Source organism: Argiope bruennichi, chromosome X2, assembly GCF_947563725.1.
Source record: "Argiope bruennichi chromosome X2, qqArgBrue1.1, whole genome shotgun sequence".
In the NCBI taxonomy this organism is placed as follows: Eukaryota; Metazoa; Arthropoda; class Arachnida; order Araneae; family Araneidae; genus Argiope; species Argiope bruennichi.
Genome location: NC_079163.1, coordinates 107826123 through 107847675, shown reverse-complemented (window position 1 = coordinate 107847675; position 21553 = coordinate 107826123). Strand labels below are relative to the sequence as shown.

General features: G+C 29.5%; 1 protein-coding gene across 4 annotated transcripts in view; it reads left to right on the top strand.

The window, feature by feature from the left end:
- LOC129960516 (alpha-N-acetylgalactosaminidase-like) overlaps positions 1 to 21185 on the top strand; it is a 39106-nt gene extending 17921 nt beyond the window's left edge. Inside the window, exons 1-8 of one of the 4 annotated variants that reach the window (XM_056073995.1) lie at positions 7648 to 7827; positions 8409 to 8585; positions 9633 to 9807; positions 10716 to 10890; positions 13032 to 13126; positions 16329 to 16490; positions 19268 to 19465; positions 20580 to 21185. In XM_056073995.1, coding sequence (XP_055929970.1) covers positions 8428 to 8585; positions 9633 to 9807; positions 10716 to 10890; positions 13032 to 13126; positions 16329 to 16490; positions 19268 to 19465; positions 20580 to 20852 — 1236 coding nt within the window. In that variant the 5' untranslated portion in view covers positions 7648 to 7827; positions 8409 to 8427 and the 3' untranslated portion in view covers positions 20853 to 21185. The other 3 variants (XM_056073996.1, XM_056073997.1, XM_056073998.1) reach the window with 3 other exon arrangements.
- Positions 21186 to 21553: the final 368 nt, after the last annotated feature.

The following is a 21553-nucleotide window of genomic DNA, read 5'->3' as shown; positions in this document are numbered from 1 at the left end:
GTCATTCAATTGCTCTTGAGCAATTTTTTTATAGTCCAATTTCTAGGAGTTGTGATAGCATCGATTTCTATTCGCGAAAGAGCATCAGCAATTATGTTATCGCTTCCGTTAATATGCCGAATGTCAGTTGAAAATTGATATATAATCTAAATGTCTGAGCTGACGTGGCTTACATTTTTCAGGTTTTTGTTTGAATGTAAAAATTAAGGGTTTCTGATCCTTGTAAATTGAGAAATTACGACCCTCAAACATATGACGGAATTTTTTTATCGATACATAAATAGCATACAATTCCCGACCATATGTGGACCAGTTTCTCTGACATTTCATTGACAAAACGGCAATTGATTCCCATTTATCATTGCACAATTGCATCAAAGAGCTTCCAATTGCTACATCTGATGCATCCGACCAAAGACTTACTTCAGCACCAGGAATGGGGTATTTCAGTAAGGTAGCATTAGCAAGTGCCTGCTTGGCCAAAGTAAATGCTTTATCTGCTTCATCAGACCATTGCAGTGAATTGTCTGGCTTTTTAGAAGGACGAAATGATTTCTTTTTATTTTAGTGACCGTCTAAGAATTTATTGAAAGGGTCTAAAATTTGAGCAGCTTTAGGAATAAATATCCTATAAAAATTAAGCATGCCCAAAAATCTACGCAAATGAGTTAAAATTTGTAGTCTTGGAAATTTCTAAATAGCTTTAACGGGTAATAGTTCTAAACCATTTTCTGAAATTCGATATCCTAGAAATTCTAAACTAGATGCACCAAATTTATATTTTGAATGATTAATTATCAATCCATAATTACACAATTTAGTAAAAAGAGCTCTCAGATGGTGCATATGCTCCTGATGAGTTTTTGAAGCTATTAAAATATCATCAATAAAAGAATATACACCCTCCAAGTCTCTAGTTAGTTCATCAATAATACTTTGAAAAGTGGCAAAAAGACCAAAAGCAGTAATTATTGCGGTTTTATGAATATCCTCGGGAGCTATAGGAATTTTCTGAATTACTTTTACAAGATCGATATGTGAAAAAATTTTATTACCATGTAATTCACTAGCAAAATCAACTATACATGGGATTGGATATTTATCTTTGACCGTTTGGGCATTTAAGGTGCGATAGTCGCCAACCGGGTGCCAATCTAATTATCCCTTTTTCGGAACCATATGTAATGGAGATGAATAATTACTGCTTGACTGGCGTATGTAGCCTTAATCAAGCATGTGCTGGAATTCCATTTTGGCAATTTTGAGTCTATCAGGTGCCAGACGTCGAGCTTTGGCAAATACAGGTGCACCAAATGTTTGTATATGATGCATTACATTATGCTGAATGGTTTGGTCCATGCAAGGCGATTTAGTTAAGTTAGAAAATTCACTTCATAGCTTAGTATACTGATCATTAACAAATATAGTTTTTACAGATACAACATTAGCATTTTTAAATACAGCATTACATTTTAATTTAGTGTCGTTATCATACAAACAACGTTTTCTTAGATCAGCTTTTAAATTGAAATAATATTTAAAAAAATCAGCACCAATTATTGCTCTAGAAACAACACAAATATAAAATGGAAATACAAAATTTATTCGAAGTCCTAAATCTAAAGATAAAAAATTTTCCCCCATAAACCTCTATTGGTGAGCCATTTGCAGCATGAAAAATTTGAATGGTTGCAATACCCAGATGATGAGCGGAGCGTCAATTACGTCACACACAGCCTCGACGGAGCCTGTAGTTTACAGTTATTTGATATGATTTATATGATTAATGATAGATATAGATGATTTATGAAGACATTCATTACAAGCTAATGTTCGTGCAGAATTCACCTTTTTTATCCAAAGAAAAATGATAATACACATGCGCTTTAATGCAAATTATGTTTCACGTCTTCAATATGTGCAAATAAATGTCATTTGTGTTACAGTACCATCTATTGGTGAATTTTTGTACTAATTTTTTTTTAAATTAATAAATGTAAAGCGCATCATCTGAATAATCTGTAGTTCAAATTTTATCTTATTTGGACCAATAGAATGCATTTTAGAGTCCTTTGAAGTGGGTGACTTAATTTTTGCCAACCCAGTAGATATCCCGAGATTCAGTCATAGGGACGCTATGGACACAAAATATTAATGCGCATTTGCCACTTTTTAAAGAGAAACATGATGAAAGGGCGAAAAAAATAATTCCATGACCTAGACGAAGTTCACATTTGCAAAATTACTGATGGGGATTAGAGACTATAAAAATCGTGTTACACCCACCACTTACATCAATGTAGCATATAAACTACTAATTAATAGATATTATTTATTAATCACTGTGGCTATGGTACGACCTATCTATCGCCCCTCAAGTGAGAACGGAACTTCGCAGAACCCAGGATGAGATAAAAGGGTTAAAAGTAGGTCGCTTCGAGCAACGGCGAGCTGAACAGTTAGAAAACCTTGACACGCGCGGACTTTGGCGCCGCTCCTCTTTTCTCAGAAAACCATACTCTCCGATCCCCCTTCCCTAAGAGGGGAGACGGGAGAACTCGCCCTTGCTTCAATCGAAAAGGCGGAAATTTTGGCGGACATAAGACCAGTTTGCGCCACACGCTGACGCGTGGCTTTCAACATCTCCCTCCTGGCGAAATGCGTCACAGATCAGCTGGAGAATTTTTTGACACTTGAACATGTAAACAATCTCGAGCCCATTCGGCCGACGGATATCACAGAATTTATGAAAAACGTTAATCCAGCGATTCTCAACCTGTCTGGCGCGCCCCCCTAGGGGGGCGCGAGAATATCCAAGAGAAAATATTATTTAAAAAAATCGATTAACTGACTGAAAGGAAAGCACACATACACATAGAAAACAAAATACATTTTGACATATTTAATAACTTATTAAAGTAAAACAACTTAATTAATAAAAACTTACTTAATCAAAACATACTAAATTAAAACAAGTTTAATAATTATTAGTGACTTCCTGGGCCTGTCTAGCAGAGCAAAGTTTTTCGAAGGAAGGCTTAATATTATAAATAGCCACTCTCAGTTCTGCCAAGATCTATATTTTGTCTTCAAAATAGCCACAGCAGAAAATCCAGTTTCACAAAGGTAGGATGTTGAAAATCGTAATAGAATGCGAAATGTCCTTGTTTTTAGTGCAATTAAAATCATCCTCTACTTCTGCCCCAAATTCAAATAGTGATTTATTACTAAATTGTCTCCCAGTTTCGCCACTTGTCGTGAAGTCTATGAATTTTTCGTCCTCATCAATTGAGATTCCTTCAGGAGTTTTATGAAATGGATCCCTAAATCACTCGTAACTTTCTATCAGTTTGTCGTCAGCAAGAAAATACTTTTTAAAATTCTTTGCCAGCTTGGCTAAATGATTTTTAGTGGTTACAAAAACAACTTTTACATGTTCATCTTCAGCCTTGTAAGTTTTAGTACAATCATCCACATTTGCTAACATTGTTAGATTTCTTTGCTTTAAATTTCTGCTCCACAATTCCAATTTTCCACAAAAAGCATTAACTTTAACACTCGTATCCAACATATGTGTATTTGCTCCTTGGAGTTGAAGATTCAAGTTATTTAATTTCTCGAATATGTCGACCAAGTAGCTCAATCTCATCACAAATAAACCATCGCGAAAATTTTCGGCCTCCTGTCTGTTTTCTTCTTCTAGGAAAATAACGATTTCTTCTCTTAATTCATAAACACGTTGCAAAAATTTCCCACGTGATAACCATCTTGCCTCGCAATAAAATAGTAAAGCTGAATGTACTGAACCCATGTCTTTACAAAGTGCAGAAAAGATTCTCGATTTCAGGGGGTCTCATTTTTACATAATTTACTACGGTTAAACCGTAGTTAACACAATATTTAGACCAGGACTCATTTCTTTCGAAGCCAAAACTTCTCAGTGGATCATGTAATGTGTCGAAACGCGCTGAGGCGATTTTTGTTTTACAAGTGCTTGTATACCTTGGAATCTTCCGGACATTGAACGAATACCATCGATGAATATTCCGACGCAGTTTTTCCATTCTATGTGTGCCTAGTTCATAAAACCATTTAAAGTAGCAAATAATGCGAGGGCCGTTGTTTGGAGTTCTATTGGTTTGCAGAAAAGTAGTTCTTTTACTACTGACATATTATCACAAAATCGAACATAGGCAATTATATGAGCATCTTTATTAGTATCTGTTGCTTCATAAAGCTGTATTGAAAACAATTTGTCACGCAACTTCGAGAAAAGCTGACACTCTACATCTTCAGCTATATCACCAATTCGACGAGCAACAGTATTATTTGAAACAGGTAAGAACTGCAATTGTTTTGAAAAATTATCTCCAAACATAGTTTCTACAATCTCAATTGCTCCTGGCAAAATAAGCTCTTCACCAATGGTGTGAGGTTTTTTACGTCTGGCTATTTTATATGAAACTTTGAACGATGCAATTAAAGCTTTTTTATTCACAGACAAAATTTCTTTAAAAAATGATTTTTGCTTTTTATATGATTTTAATTTTAATTCGATGAATTCTCTGGGTTTGTTGACATACCCACTATGAAGAGTTTCCAAATGTCGTTTAAGTTTATTAGGTTTCATGCTGCCTGCGGCCAACATTTTTGAGCAAATGATACACAGAGGCCTTTTTTCTTCATTTACTTCAGTACTGGTAAACCCAAAATTTAAGCATTCTTGAGAATATTTTCTTGATTTTATTTCTGGAACCACGCTCGTCTGTGTACTTGTTGATGCTTGACTGTCATCTAATGCTCGCTTACTTCCGCTTAAAAATTTATCCATGAGTCTGCATAAATCTGCTGCCGTAAATATTTAATATGGCGAATTGCAATTAACACGAAAACATATATAACATACACATTCACGATATATTCGATAGCGATAGAAGGATCGAATCGAATGAGACTGGTTGAAATTGAAACTTGCGTTATCAAACATTTTCCTTCTTCCTATGAGAAAACATCTGCGCATGCTCGAGACGGCATCGGTCGTGTGGATTTTCTTCCACAAACATTACTTATTTTTTTCTCCTTTGTTTAGTCATGCTTCTGTTTTATTTCTTTTATTATTCGAAAAAATGTATTCCCAGTTTCTAAATTTAGCTCACCCCATTTAGGTTAACTTTCATCAACGAATTTTTCTACTTTCATATTCTTTTAACGTTATCTCCCTGTTTGGCTTTCATTTCAAATATAATATTTAAATTTTCACCGCTTTCATTCGATTCATCTGTTCACTGCCTGCTTTGCAAAATACCAGATATGGTTTCTCGCCAATGTTGGCTCGCCTTTACTCTTTTTTTGGCAGTTAGTTAAAAACAGAATAGAAAATGCTCAATATACATTATTGTTGTATACTTTTTGTTGTAAGCGGAGGGGGGGGGGCAAGATGAAAATTATGATTGAAAACTGGGCCACGAATACTGAAAGGTTGAGAAACGCTGCGTTAATCCGAATAAATCACCAGGATTGGACCTAATTACAAATCGCATGATTAAAAATCTCCCGCCTAGATTTATTTTATATTTTACTTTTTTAATAAACAAACTAATGGAACTTTGTTATTTTCCCGATTGCTGGAAAACAGCTGTGGTTGTCCCTATTCCAAACCAAACTCTGATTTGACTTTACCTCAAATTTTTCGTCCCATCTCGCTACTTAGTAGCTTGAGCAAAGTGTGCGAATCTGTACTTCTCAAACGCCTGAACCAATTCCTCAGCGACAATAATATAATAATTTCTGAATAATTTGGATTTCGGAAAAACCTGTCGACGAACCACCAGCTAATTCGTGTTACAGAATTGATTCACGACGGCTTTGGGAAGTCCCAAACCACAGGTGCACTTTTTCTGGACGTAGCCAAAGCCTTTGATAAAATTTGGCAAGGGCTTTTATTCATGTGCATGCGACTTGGATTTTCGGCCCAATTTGTCAAAATTTTACTCTCGTACCTACTTTCTCGTAATTTTCGGGTGCGAATAAACGATGTAATTTCATTCCCCAGACCAATCTTGAGCGGTTGTGCGCAAGGGAGTTTACTTTCTCCAACTCTTTTTAACATTTATGTTAACGATCTACCTAGAGCTAGTAATTGTCATTTAGCAATTTTTGCAGACGATACCGCCATTCTCACACAGCATAGGGATCCACACACAATCATTGCAAACATACAACAGTACATGACCGTTTTACAGCGCTGGTTCATCGGCTGGAAAATAAAAGTCAACCCAAATAAATGCGCGTGCCTCCTATTTTTTTAAAAAAATTGGTAATGCCTGATCTAGCCCCTATCCAAATTTTCGGCCAACCCTTCCCCTTCGTAAAAGAATATAATACCTAGTGTTAATTTTAGACGCAAAATTAAACTTTAATAGCCATATTAAAGCAGCCCTCGCCAAAGCTACTAGAATGAGTATTTAACTCAACAGCTTAATTTCTCCAAGCAGCAAGTTATCGATTAGGCTCAAGCTTCTGCTCTACAAAGCTATTTTAAGACCAATTTTAATGTACGGATCCCAAATTTGGGGGGCGACTTCCGCCACTACATCTAGAGGTTGCAAGTTTTTCAAAATAGGCACCTGATGAAGATTGTAAACGCTCCCTGGTATATCAGGAGGGAAATATTACATAACGATTGCAAACTTGAACCTGTTTCGGAATTTAACAGAAGAACATCAATTAAATTCTTCGACAAACTACCCCAGATTTGTAACAAGTTACTCAGTTTACCTGCATACGATCCAGCAGTGTCCAGCTCGAGGAAGAGACCGAGAGCTGCGATTGATAATGTCTATATACATTTTCCATCAGTCAAAAAATTGAGAACTAATTAACTTTGTTACCAATCTGGTGGATAAAATTCTCAAAACTATTTGTTTAGGCCTCAGATAGCTACGATGAGCTACAAGCGTGAAATTTCTCGAAATTTTTTCAAAATAAATAAGCAAAAATAGACAAATCAGTCCCAATAGTTAGTAAGGTACGTGTAACGTAATTCCATTAAAATTCTCCATATTTACCCCATAAATAATCTAAATATTATTTTTAATTAATTAATTATATCAAAATTTGTAATAATAAAAAAAATGCACCTAATTAAAATGACGTTAGAGCTTTATTGCGCTCGTCCAAACTAGTTCCAATTATAATATTAACTTTCCCTAAACTTACAAATTAAAGTATTTATTCCAAATTATCATGTGGAGGTGCTCGTGTGCACTTTGTCACATCGTGGAACTCCGAAACATCACGACGTTGCCGTTGCCTATCTATCGCTAATATTTTAAATCTGGCAACAACAACTAGGAGCGAAAATCAAAACTAAAATATAGAAGTGTTTTGATTTTTAATAAATTGCTTTTTTTATCAACATACTTTAATTTTTTTTTTCAATTTCCAGCATGAATTTCAATTGTTTTCTTCCATCGCACATCCATTTTTTAAGAAAAAAAAATTACTTGTTCAGTTTAATTCAAAGTAAAATTCAATCGCTCCTTATCAAGATTAAATGTCCTACTGATAAGCTCTTGATATTTGAAATTATTTACAGAGCAATATGGCGAAAATATCTAGCTTATTATTTAGTTCGGTTAGTTTAATACTGAAGAAATCATGTTTTTGATTGAAATTATAAGTATCAAATCTTATTGTTTGACATTTATCGCTATTTACATAGCGATGTTATCAGATCTATTCACTGATATGTTTAGTTCTGTCATCGACAGAAAGTTGAATGATTTTGTTACAAAATTCAGTAGGCGTTTATTTCATAATTCGCTGGTAAGTATCAGAAACCCAAACTATAGTGTACGGAAACAATATATTGTTTATTTTAGAAACATTATGTTAATTAATTGCATTTGTTTATAATTTTTTAAGTCATTTGTTATATTTTTATTTGCTTTGCTTTTAAAATCGAAGTAACGGAAATTTCTTTCCTGTGTTTTCAGAAATTTTGGCATTTTAATACTGATTTCTTTTCTTTTGATGAGTATTAGTTCTTTCATTTATATTTTTCGAACTTTTTTTATGCGTAGACTTAATCAATATTCAAATCCAGATGAAGATTATGATTCAGATACCTCAATTTCTATTTTATTATTTTTTAAAATTAATTTTCCATTTTTGTTTTTCTGGTATTTTAAAATTTTTTGTGTGTTAACAATAGCTTTGAAACAGTCCATTAAAAATATGAAAATCTTATGAGATTTTAATTGGAAACTTTATTTTTTAAAACTTAGATGAAATTTTGAAGCTTTAATATAATATAACAAAGACATGCATTCAATGATTTTATTGTTTTCTAATATTCATTGTTTTGGTAATTATTAATATCTTCTGTACTTCATTTTTTTTTTCAGTTAAGAAAAGAAATTGAAGATGAAAGAACTTTTAATAGTATTTCTGTTTTGTATTGCTCCTTCAACCTTGCTTGCTCTTGATAATGGATTGGCATTAACACCACCTATGGGATGGCTGTCTTGGGAGAGATTTACTTGCAATATTGATTGTAAAAATGATCCTGAGAACTGCATTAGGTAATATGTAAACTTTATATAACTATGATTGAATGTGCATTAAAATGGATTAGAACTAAAAACGATACTTTCTTTTATAAAGTAGTATATAAATTCGAGTTCATAATATGTCTACTTTCATCCATTTATAATTTTAAACCTCTTTAGTGTACTTACCATGCCATTACTATAATCACCCAAAAGTAACATACTATCTCATACCATATATTTTTATAACAAATAACATAATTATCCTAAAAATATCAAATATTATGTATTGTGATCATGGAAAACGATACAAAATATTTGTTTTTAATAAAAATTAAAAGAAATTAAATAAAAATTTAGTGAGATAAAAAGATCAATAGTTAATAAAAAATTGGGTTGACTTAGGCACATCTTTGATTACTTGGATTCTTTATATTGCACCTTTATATCTAGAAATTATCAACATTTTGTAAAAGTTTGATAATTTTTCAAACTTTCTTTAAGTAAAACTAAAGGAAATTTAATAAATAAATTCAATATTAGTTTTATATGATATTTAAAAATGATAAGTTGCATTTCAAATTAATATTTGTTTAAGATAAGTTAATAATATCACCAAAATTTTTAATTGAAACTAATATTTAGGCATGCAGCTATGTCATGTGATAATAATATTCAATTGAAAATTTTTATTTTGTCTTAATGGGATTTTTTTTTTTATTATTTTTTTTTTTTTTACTATTTTTATTATATTTATTCTTTTTTGTTTTGAAAATTTAAGATAAAGTACATTATGGAATTTACTTCTTATTTTTTGCATTTTGAACATCTAACTTGATAATGTGATCCTAATTTTGTGATCTCATTTTTAATCTGAAATTTATCTAAGGCTTGTCATTAATACATAAATTAACTGAAATAGGATATGGATAATAATTTAATTTGAAATATTTTTTGCAAATTAGTAATAACTCAAGCTGAATGTTTATCATTTGCTTCATAGTAAATTGTATTTTATATGCACATTTGCAATTAAATGTTTATTGTATCTTTAATTCCTTCACAATGCATTTATTTTAGTGAGAAACTTTATATGGAAATGGCAGAACGTATGGTTGCTGATGGATATAAAGATGCTGGATATGAATACATTAATGTTGATGATTGTTGGATGGATATGAACAGAGATAGCTCTGATAGATTGAAACCTGATCCTGTAAGGTTTCCTAGTGGAATCAAAGCTCTTGCTGACTATGTAAGTAATGTTAAATGAAGGAATATTTCATTAATTTTCCTTTTCAAAAAAAAAAAAAAAATTTGTTTTTGAAAAGTATTGCATTTTCTTTCTACAAAGTAAACTTCATATTTTAAATATAAAACATTCCCATTAAGATGTATTTTTAATATTTTTACTATAATGTAATTTTTTAAAAAGTTTAAAGAAATCTATTTTCCTCCTCTTTGAAGTTTAAGCAATCTAAATAATAATTTGTAACAAATATAGCTTATCAAATCAGATAAAAGATCAAAATTATATTTCTTTTTCTTATGCAGGGAAAATTATCATATACTAGTCCTATTACATGCAATTTACTTTATTATGTTCTCTATTACTGACAGCTTGCAAGTGTTAAAAATTTTTTCACTTTCTGAAGATCTCAGAGATTTAGTAATTTTAATTTATCCTCTTTATGAAAATCAACTGCAGTTTTTTAAAAATTTGTCCATGCAAATAATGTTTTATTTAAAACTTTTTAAATACCAGTTTTGTTTAATGATATTGAACAGTTCACTTAAAAAATAATTTTACCCATTAAGACGGCTTCAATGGTATATTATAAAAATTTTATCTTATGAATTTTATATTTGCTTTAGTTTACTCTATAAATTTACAATTAAATTTCATATTTTAAATAATTTTAATTTTTTCCTTCGATGATATGACTTAGATTATAAAACTCTTATGAAATAATTTTAGTTTAGCTTTTAAATATCATCTGTATTTGAAAATTTGATTGTTTTTTTAATTCATATTTTCTTTTCTACACATAAAACAACGTACGATGTAAGTATCTTATATTTGTTAGATAAATGTTTTTCAACAAAAGGTGAAATTCTTCTTTTCCTATTAAAACTTTTATTTTATTTATTTTGTAATTGTAGGTACATTCTAAGGGTCTTAAATTAGGTATTTATACTGACTGTGGCAATAAAACCTGTGCTGGTTATCCTGGAAGTTTAGGATATTTTGATGTTGATGCAAAAACTTTTGCTGATTGGGGTATTGATATGCTTAAAGTAGATGGTTGCTATGCAGAACCAACAGTTATGGATGATTGTAAGTTGTTTTATTTTGATTTATTTTTAGAATTAAAGTTCCATTGGTGAGTTATTGAAAGTTTTGAGGTGGGAATACTGGCTCAGGTGTCATCCTTGTTGCTTAAACAGTGATTAAAAATCACAAGGGCTGTTCTTAAATAACATTCACATAGTTTCATTGAGGGAGTTTACTAAAGTTACTTTACTAAAGTTGTAAGTAAAATAACTGAGAGTATTTGTGAATTAATTTTTTTATTATTTAAAACATACTGTGATTCTGTAATGCATTCTAAAAAGTAATTTGTATTATTTTGAAGGATAAATTTCTATTTTAAATTTAATATTGATATGAATTATTTAACAAATTTATTAATCTTATGAAGGAAATGAATTTAAATTTAACTGAAAATATTATTAGAAATTTTAAATACTGTAGATTAAAACTTTTTTCAAAATATTAAAAATATATTTTTCATATAGACTTATAATGCAACTAACTACTACTCTTTCATCAAAATGTGTTTAAAACATCTAAATGTGTTTTAAATATATATTTACTTAACCATTAATTCATATACAAACTCAAATACATTTATATGCAGTGTAGTATAAATGTCAGGGAAATACAACCTTAATTTTTTGCTTAAAAAGAATAAGAACTAACAAATTTATGATAGTGAGAAATTAAAGTCATTTAATTTCATTTTTGGAATAAAATTCCTTTTTAATTTTATGATTTTTTTTAAGGATTTGAAATTTAAAAAAATGAAAGAAAAAAAATAGCTGAATGGAATCCATGCATTTTTGTTTATATGAAATATTATGGTGTCTATTTCTCTACAGTTTACAAGTCAATAATAAATAAATCAGTCTTCTTTGGCCGTTTCAGATTTTCTTAGAATTAGCAATGCATTTGACTTTTTCTAGAAAAATCAAACACTGAAATAAAATGCATATTGTAGATAAATATTAACATACTATATTCAAAGAAAAAATATATTGCTTTATGTTTGTTAACTTCTAAGTTCATAATTTTACAAGAAGATTTTATCATAAATTTTAGGAAGAAACATAGGTTAGATAATTCATTAATTATATAGACAAAAAATATAACCAAGAACAAAGAATGAAATTAAAAAAAGGGGGAAGGGGAGATTATTATATTCAAATTTATAAATATTTTTCAAAAGCTTCATGCTTGAGAATTCTAAATTAGAACTATATAGCTTTATTAGTATTTGTTCATAATAGAGTTTTAAAGCTATTTATTTTAAATATATTGATAAAAACAAGTGAAGTCTTTAATTTTTATTTAAAATATTGAAAGCACATTTTTGAATTAATTTCCCAGAAATTAATGAAGGAGATGCTGAGAATATCCTTTTATTTTCTTTTAGGGATAGCAATGATCTCTGAAGAAATTTAAATTCCCTACCAAATTATCAAAAAATTATTTGAAAACAGTTCCTTGAAGTTTTAATATCCATATTATTTTTTATTAAAGTTTACTGTCTATCATCATACTTTTTTCTAAAATAGGTCGATTACATTTTTCTTAGAAAATTTCAAAATAATTAGAACCAGAAGAAATTACTATTGAGACCAAAAGAAAAATACCTTGAAAAAGGTTTATATATATATATATATATATATATATATATATATATATATATATATATATATATACTTCATATGGAGTATTATTGGTATTGGTACTCCATAATGTCATATGGAGTACCAATAATAATAATTGCAATGACTAATAAAAATAAGAAAATATAATTTTCAAATTGTAATTCTCCATTTCTTTACTCTTAACTGTACAGTTTTATCTAAGTCATTTTATTCTGCTGTCCTTATTTCATCATCTTATGCAATGATTATTAAGAGACTTAATGAAAATTAGAAGTCATGTTCCATATTCAAGATTCTCTGAAATAATATTACAATTGCTTTATAATCAATTGGAGGTAATGAAGTCCACAGATTTTTCCTTTTTAAACTGAAAATACCTTATGGTTTTTTTTATAAAATTACTTTTCAATATTTTTCAACAAAATGCTAAAACATTTAGATTTTTTAGACTTGTAAGATACTTATTCATTCATGTTAATAAATTTAATTCTGTTAAATGCAAACATTTTTGTATTTCTTATGTAGTGTACCCACAAATAACAGTTGCTTTAAACCAATCTGGGCGTCCAATTGTATTTTCATGTAGCTGGCCTGCATATCAAGTTGGTGCTGGAATCGATGTAAGAAAAAATTAAAAATATTCTTATTATACAGTGGTATTCATTCATGTATTTTCCTTTATGCAATCTACGAATCTAATTAACTGGGGCCTGATGGAGTGTAATATATCTGAGCTAAAAATTTAGTTTCTGATTCAACTGTACATCAATAAAATGGCTAGTTCAATGATAATTCTTTCTTGTATTTAAGTTTTAGATAGGCTGGGTATTTGGTAATATAATTGTTTCCCTGCTTTTTACTTTTGATTAAAAATGATGACTTACTAATTATTTCATAATGCTAGTTGCATCTTTGTAGAAAAGTTTGAATTTCATTAAAGCACTATCAAAATTTGCAGAACTTAAAATTATCGGCTGATAATTTTTAAACCCTGAATTTTAATTCAGAAATTTTTGAAATGGAAGATTTGTACTATGCTACATAAAAAAAAATTAGAATGAATGTATTATTAGTTCACTTTTGCCTTTTTCTTTGTTTTAATTTAATTTTGATATTATATAGCTCTTGAAATTGTAATACCTTACAAAAGAAGAAATTCTATTTTTTTTTCTTTCAACTTTTTAATCAAAAGTGAACTGCTTAGTCAAAAAACAAAAATTTAATCAAAAGTGCCTGTAGGAGATTATTCTATTAAGGCACAAATAATATTTCTTTCTGTGAGCTTTTCAGATTATGCACGGTATAACATTCTCCATCAAAGTTCTGGATTAGCATTTTGCATATTAGATGGCAATATCAAACCATATGTTATTCGGAAAAAAAAAAAAAAAAAAAAGATTCACAGTTGCATCCTTTACATTTCGTTCATCAAGTGATTTATTCATTCAGCTGTCTGGCTGAAATCAGATTTTGCTATTTGGTATACACTCACAATCAGTACCCATTATTCTATAACTTTTTTGGAGAGTACTCCTTTTTCTATTATAAACATTGCCAGCCTGTTTACGGATTGGAAAAAAAAAAAAAAAAAAAAAAAAAAAAAAAAAACACATTTTATTTTCGCTATTTATAATTCCATTTTCATTCATATATTTCTTTATAAAAACTTATTTTTAAAACATTTTAGCTACATATCCTCCAAGAATTTTTTTCACATTATAGTGGTTTTAACGGTCAGAAACTGAACTAATAATTGCAGTTTTCACAATATTAACTACATCAATATGCTATGCTATCAAGAATTTGTTTTCATCGCCACTGCTCTACACTTTTAGTGGTGTTATATAAAGTTTTGACATTTGATACGGCTACAAAGTTGACACAATAAAAAGATTGTTACTCGGCATGATATACTATCACACAAAAATCAAGAAGAAAAGCAGATACTCGAATGATTTATCACACTTATCACATGGATTACGATGCATAAATTCTTTTGAAGAGCTTGGTTATAGATATTCTGGTTATTCTTTTCGGCAACATGAAAAATCTTGCTTCTGTAAGACCGTGAAGGGAAGTGGTCATTGGAATTCATCAAAGGTGCATCCAAGTCAATGAAACATCAGATATTTGTTGATTTATTGTCAAAAGCCATGACAAATGTCATTTACTCACAGGATGCAATTGCATTCTATCTTTTCCTTTGAAGTTAAGCTCTTTCCATTAATATGCTTGGAAAGTCTCTGGAATATCGGGCAATCTTTTGCAGAATTAGGTGCGTTTCTTCTGGGAAATGTCAGAGCAGACTATTCTTCCACTGTTTGAAAAATTTCTTGTATGTGCACTGTTATGCATATAAGACCACTAACCAATTAGATTCTATCTATTAAAAAAAATAGTAAAAAGATTGCTGAAAGCTTTACGTGAGATTTGCATAACTTTTGGTACCTCCATTTTATCACTTTCAAAAACAAAATTGCAGTAGTAAATATTACGAGCACACTACGTATCAAATATGTGGAAAAAATACCCATTAGCAAAAATTGGCAGATTTTTTTTATTTTTTGTAAATTCGACTAGTCACTCGATGATGATTTATTGGTTTTAAGGAATCAACTACCACAAAAAATTACCTTTTTTAATAATAATAAAAAAAATCTTTTTTTGGTATATTAAAATTAACTGAAATACATTTGATATATTACTCAATTTTTTCCCCAGAAAATTAAAAGACAAGAGGAAGTATGAAAAGTTATTATTGTGACATTTACTCTGATTGCAGTGATGAGCACAGTAACAAAAATGACGTAGATGAGGATTTAATTTATAATGTATTCAATTCTAACAAAAAGAAAATTTTATATTATGAACTCTTCATCCTCATCCCCTGGAATTATTTTTTTAATATTTTGTTTATTTTTCTTTCGTTTTTTAATAAATATTTATTTATTAAAATCTTTAGTTAATAATATTCAGTTGCAACAGTTAAAAATAAATGACACTAGCTACTAATTCTTTGACTCAGCCTGTCACTTTTTAAAAAATTGCATTATGGTCTGTAAAAAAACTAAATAAATTATTTGGATAAATACATGAATGAAGATAAGTTTAAAAAACGAAACGGAATTCGTTTGACATGGTAACTGTAATAAGAATACTCTTACGAAGTAGTAGTTCCTTGCAAAAAATGTGGCTTTGATCAAATAATGTAATTTCTCTAAATTTTTACGGACTTCGAGTACGCTGTGCATTGAACTGTGAAGTATGTGGACTGCCAGATTGCCATGTTAGTATTTTGATGAACGAAAGAAACAAGATACAATATTGATCTTTCTTGAAAAAATAATGCATAATTTGATTTTACTAGCTCTATGGTATGAAAAAACTAGAATATGTAAAAAGAAATTCTACATTAGTAATGAGGTCACCATTTCAATCATTTCACAGTTAAAATCATATTTTGGCATTGTGGCAAACTTATTAGAATCGACGGTAGCAGATCTGGAACCCAAGTACTCCTTCGAAAATTCTGTCCTTGTCGTCGATGAAGTGTTCCTGAAGTATGTTTCAAATAATTCTGCACATAATGCGTGTTATTAATGTATGCCATGTGTTATAACTGATACAAAATGATTGTAAAAATGAATTTCATCTAATTTTTGAAGATCATTAGTCGTTTGTAACTTCTATAGTAAAAATTCATTCTAACTCAAAATTCGTTAAATTATTTTTATTTTTAAAGTTTTGTTTAATTTAAGCTCATTTTAAATTTTAATTAAAAATAATTTTTGGTAATGTTTAATTTATACTTTTCTCTTTCAGCCTGATTACGCTGCAATTGCACAGCATTGTAATTTGTGGCGAAATTTTGATGATATCGAAGATTCTTGGGATAGTGTTTTATCTATAGTGGATTTTTATGCTGCTCATCAAGATGAACTAGTTGCAGCAGCTGGTCCTGGTCACTGGAATGATCCAGATATGGTATTTGTGAATTTGTTATTTCACCAAAGTGCTGCAGATTGAGTTTTAAAATCATGAATATATTCCGAATCGTTACAATATTATGAACACCCTGCTGCGTAATACTAATTCTTCTGAATTTAATGGCAGCAGATATTTATTTAGGTAGGGAACTCTACAGTTACTGAAACTGTTGAGGAGGAATATTAGCTCATACTAACGAAATAATAATTCTTAATTCTCTCAGATTGAATGGTAATTTGGAAGGATAAATGGATCTTCCTACAACTGCACCACATACGAACTTTGTCACTTGTGTGAAGGAAAGAAACACGAACTGCTAAATGAAACAACACTTTTCGTCATTAAATGTCCTATGCCGATGTTCTTTAGTCTAAAATATTCGAGTTTTTTGGTTTTGTTACTAGATCAAAATAATTCTTGTTTATCTTTGGCTATTAAAACAATTATTTGTAAAATCTTTGTTGTAGAGAGCACGAATATGCTTTACCATGATCATTTGTTGTATCACGCTGCCATTTGTTGCATTGTAGATTTTCTGTTACTGCACACTATGAGTGACAATCATCAGGCGGCTCTTCTTTTGTTCACAAGCGATTTCCGCCCACAATTCCGCTCTTCGTGCAAAGTTTTTTTTTTTTTTTTTTGGATCTGTTGACGTTTTTTGAAAACTCGAATCAGTATTATTTGAAAAAAGAAAAGCACTAAATTCAAATTTATTAAAACTTCTTATTTTTCCTGTGAAGAGGCGAATTGCAACATTTTCTGATGTTTCTGAATAAGAGACAGATTTTCAATGGTGAGTATGAATCCGTTTTGTAACGTCAACACGCAAACACTGCAGAAAATAGTGGAAATTTGAGTGTTTTGTGCTCCCAATGGCGTTTTCCGACTAGGCAACTGCCTAGGGTCTCCTGGGCTGAGAGAGACCGCAGGCAGGTTTATTAAAAAGTTTTTATTAACCGAGTGGCCAAATAAATTGCAAAAATAATAATAAAAAAAATACCATGAATTATAAAAGGTTAAAATAATGTTAATTATCGAATGCAATTGATCCAATTCCTATCTGTTTAAGTATGATCATTTATTTATTACAATATTTAGAAAATCGAGCACCTACTTAAATGATATTGTGCATGAACGTTGATGCCGCGAAGTCATGATCATAATAAATTAATACAGGAAAAATGTGAATTTTCACGAAGTTACTGAAATAAATAATTAATATGTTATGTAGTTAAAAATGTATTGAAACGTTATTGACTAGCTTATTAAAAGAAGGACCTAGGGCCACAAGAAGTTTAAATCCATCAATGGGTGTTTCTAATACTGGAGTCATTTGGAGTTTTTTCCTTTAGTAAGATATTTATGTCCATCCAATGTTTTATTTTAAGAAATACTGCCCATTCTCAAATGAATATCAAAATTTGGTTGCCTCAAGTTTCTCTTAAGATAAAAATAAAATTTTATAATTTGTTTTAAAGTATTCTGTTTATTAAAAATTGTTTTTAAAATAATATTGATGAATAAAAAAGGAATCGGATTTTGAATATGGAGACGGAAAGTGATTTTAATATTTATATTTTATGATGGTGCAGTTATTTTTTTCCATTAATGTATCAAATATAATTTTCAAAATTCTGTGTAATGAACTAACAGCTTCGGATAGAGTATCCTGTTTAATTAGCTTGTCTTCTCTGGTTTTGCTGGATATTATGTGATTCATAATCTCAGATAATATTCAGCAAAAGGCAAATAATTATGTATGCTAAATAGCTTGAATTGCTTTGCATTGTTAATTTTTCGCAATTTAATTTGAAGGAATTGTTTATTCAAAAGCTTTAATGTAATAACTTATATAGAGCCAAAAATAATTTAATAAAAAGTACAGCATCTGAAACCAACTGGAAACTAAAAATGGTAAAGGAAGATAACAGCAATACATAAATAAAAATCATAATTAAGCACCATTTTTCATGTTACCAACATGAGCGATGCTTTTATATTGTGATAAACTCAAGAAGCACCTTTCAAGTACTCCAAAGATTGCTAGTGTGAATATTCATAAGTTAATGTGAACATTTCTTTTTTTTTATTCCTCCATTTTTGTTTTTGCCTATATAACTTTTAGTTCCCAATTTATAAGCTAGAAGTCAGACTTCTGCCCTCGGGTGCTCAATAGTTTTTGCTCTCAAAAACTACTGCTCCCCCTTTCCGTGGTAATGCGGACACGGCATCATCATCATCAGTTCCCAATTTAAAATGAGAAAAAAATTCAAGTCAACAATAGCAAATGTACCAATAATCTTACAAAATGAACATGTTAAACTGAATTCAAATCAATTTTGTTTGTTACATTTTGCTCTGGAAATTTTACAGTAAGGAATTTGAAACTTTTATTTATAAAAAAAGCAGAAATAATGGAGGCAATGCTGCGTTCTCAAAATACATGTGATTCAAAATTTAGATTTTCAATATTAGATTATTTTATTCATATACATTATTTATTATTACTAATGCGTAATTTAGGGGTCACACTTTTTGTTCGTTTTTTACTGTTATTGTTTTTTATTAATTTTGATGATATCTAGATTTTATATTTACCTATTTTGAATGTAAGATTCAGGATCCTTTTCCCAGAAATTGATCTTTTGTCATGACGTTTAAGGTTTTTGCAATTTTTCTAGTTATGTTTTTAATATTGATATGTTAATATCAAAATGTTGAAATAATTTCTTTTTATTATACCTTATTATAATATTAATTAATTCTAATAGATTCTGGGCGGAAATTTTGGACTGAGTTATGATGAAGCTAGAGCGCAATTTGCTTTGTGGGCCATTATGGCTAGTCCTCTTTTGATGTCTAATGATCTCCGTTCCATTGAACCTAAGTTCAAAGCATTACTATTAAATAAAGATGTTATTGCTGTCAATCAAGATCCACTAGGAATCATGGGAAAGCGTATTTATAATGTAAGTTTTTTTTTATTACTTTAATTGCAGAACACCGAATTGTAGAAATATATTATATTGTACGGAAAGTTAAAAAATAATGTTTAGAGAGACAGCTTTTCATTTTAATGTTGAACATTCTTCTATGCTTCATAATATGTTTGAATTGATGAATTAGCCACTTTATATTATGCTTTTGAGAATTTTAGCAATTTATTCTGGGATAGACATTTTTTTTTTATTTTAAACATAAAATGAATATCCTAAAATATTAAATTCCCATATAATTTAAATTTATATAAAAACTATCGTTTATCAAATCAAATGCAGCAATTAAGCAATTATTTTAAGAAGTATAAAGGCATTTACGGAATATATTTAGTTCCTTCTTTAAGATTTTTCTATAGGAAATCTTTGTTAGTAAAATATTTCTCGTGCTATCGTCTATGAAGTGTGTGGAACTGACATATTCACCTATGAAATATTAATTTTTACATCTGAAAGAATATAAAGGGTTTTCAAGCACTCTGTGTCATTTTTATGATCCTCAAGCAAATATAAAATGGATGTTAATGTTTTATGAAAAACTCTAACATCTATAGGTATCTATACTATAGGGACTGATCTTCCTTTGGCTTATTGTTTTAGGATTTTTAAGAGCTACTGTAGGCTGAAATATTGGGTACAGGTATTCCACAATTATTTAGGTGTCCATTAAACCCTTTATTAAAATGCTACAAAATATTTTTCGATATTGGTTGTACCATTTTACTGATTACAACAACAAAAAATAAGCTATTTAGCAAACTGAGCATAATAACGAAAATTCTGCCCAAGTAATTTTCATTTCATCCTTTTTATTTATTGTTGAAATATTCGCTGTTGTACGGTTACTCACATTTTAACTGTCACCTGTTTATTTCAGTAATTGATTATTCGTATGCATTTCTTAATGCCTGCATTTTGATTTAAAAATCTGATGCATATGCATGAAAACTAAATGTATTAATACTGTAATCCTATCTGTAGCATTCAAAAGAGTGCTACTGGTCATTTATTATCCCCTACTATTGGATCTAGATATATTTGTTAAATTGTTGATAATGTTCTGTTATTAAATATAATTTTTTTCCAGAACAATAAAGTTGAAATTTGGAGCCGACCAATTAGCCCTGTTAACAAATCTGGAAAGTATTCTTTTGCCTTAGTATTCTTTAATCGACGAACTTTGGGTGGACCAGTAAGCGTTTCAGCTAATATAGAATCACTTGGACTTGACAATGTAAATTGTTACGATGTGAGAGATTTATTTAGTACTGAAGCAAGCAGAAAGTATTGCCCATCTGATAATATCACTTTAAGTGTAAATCCATCTGGTGTAAGAATGGTTGTTGCAAAAATTCTTTAATCTCACTAAAGCATACATTTAATTTTATGTATTTCTATTATTTTATGCAAACAGAATGATGAATTAGGCTATAAAACAATGCTTATGCAACATGTATTGTATGTGTATGATGATAAAATGTGCACATTTTTGTTATTTCACATTAAAATAAATTATTAGTTTTAAGATTCTAAAATATCTCAGCTTTCATTTTCAGTAGTAAATAAATCTTCAACTTTTTAAATTAACGAAATAATTGTTTTTATTTCTCTGATTAATACTAATATAGTTCAATATTTTGTTTTGTAATGATATAAGTGTAAAAATTTCCATTAAATCATTATTTGTCTTGTAGTTAATTCTTCATTACTTATTTTACATTTTGTAGATATAACAATTTGTAAGTAATGCTTTCATGCACAGATCATATGCTCGTAGAAGTATATAAGAGATTTTATTTCTGTCTACAAGAATTAATAAACATCTTCAAAGAATACACGTCTACAAACAGCTTTCTGTTGTATTAAATTTTTCAAAGAGAAAAATGCTGATGGATAAAATTTAGAAGAATGAGTTCTATATTTTCTAGCTGAATAAAATACAGATACAAAGTTTTAGCTTATATTTCACTTGAAAAAAATTATACCTGAAGAGATTAGAAAAAGTGCGGGCAAATATTCTACATTAGCTACATTATGAAACGTACAATTTTGGCTTGAATA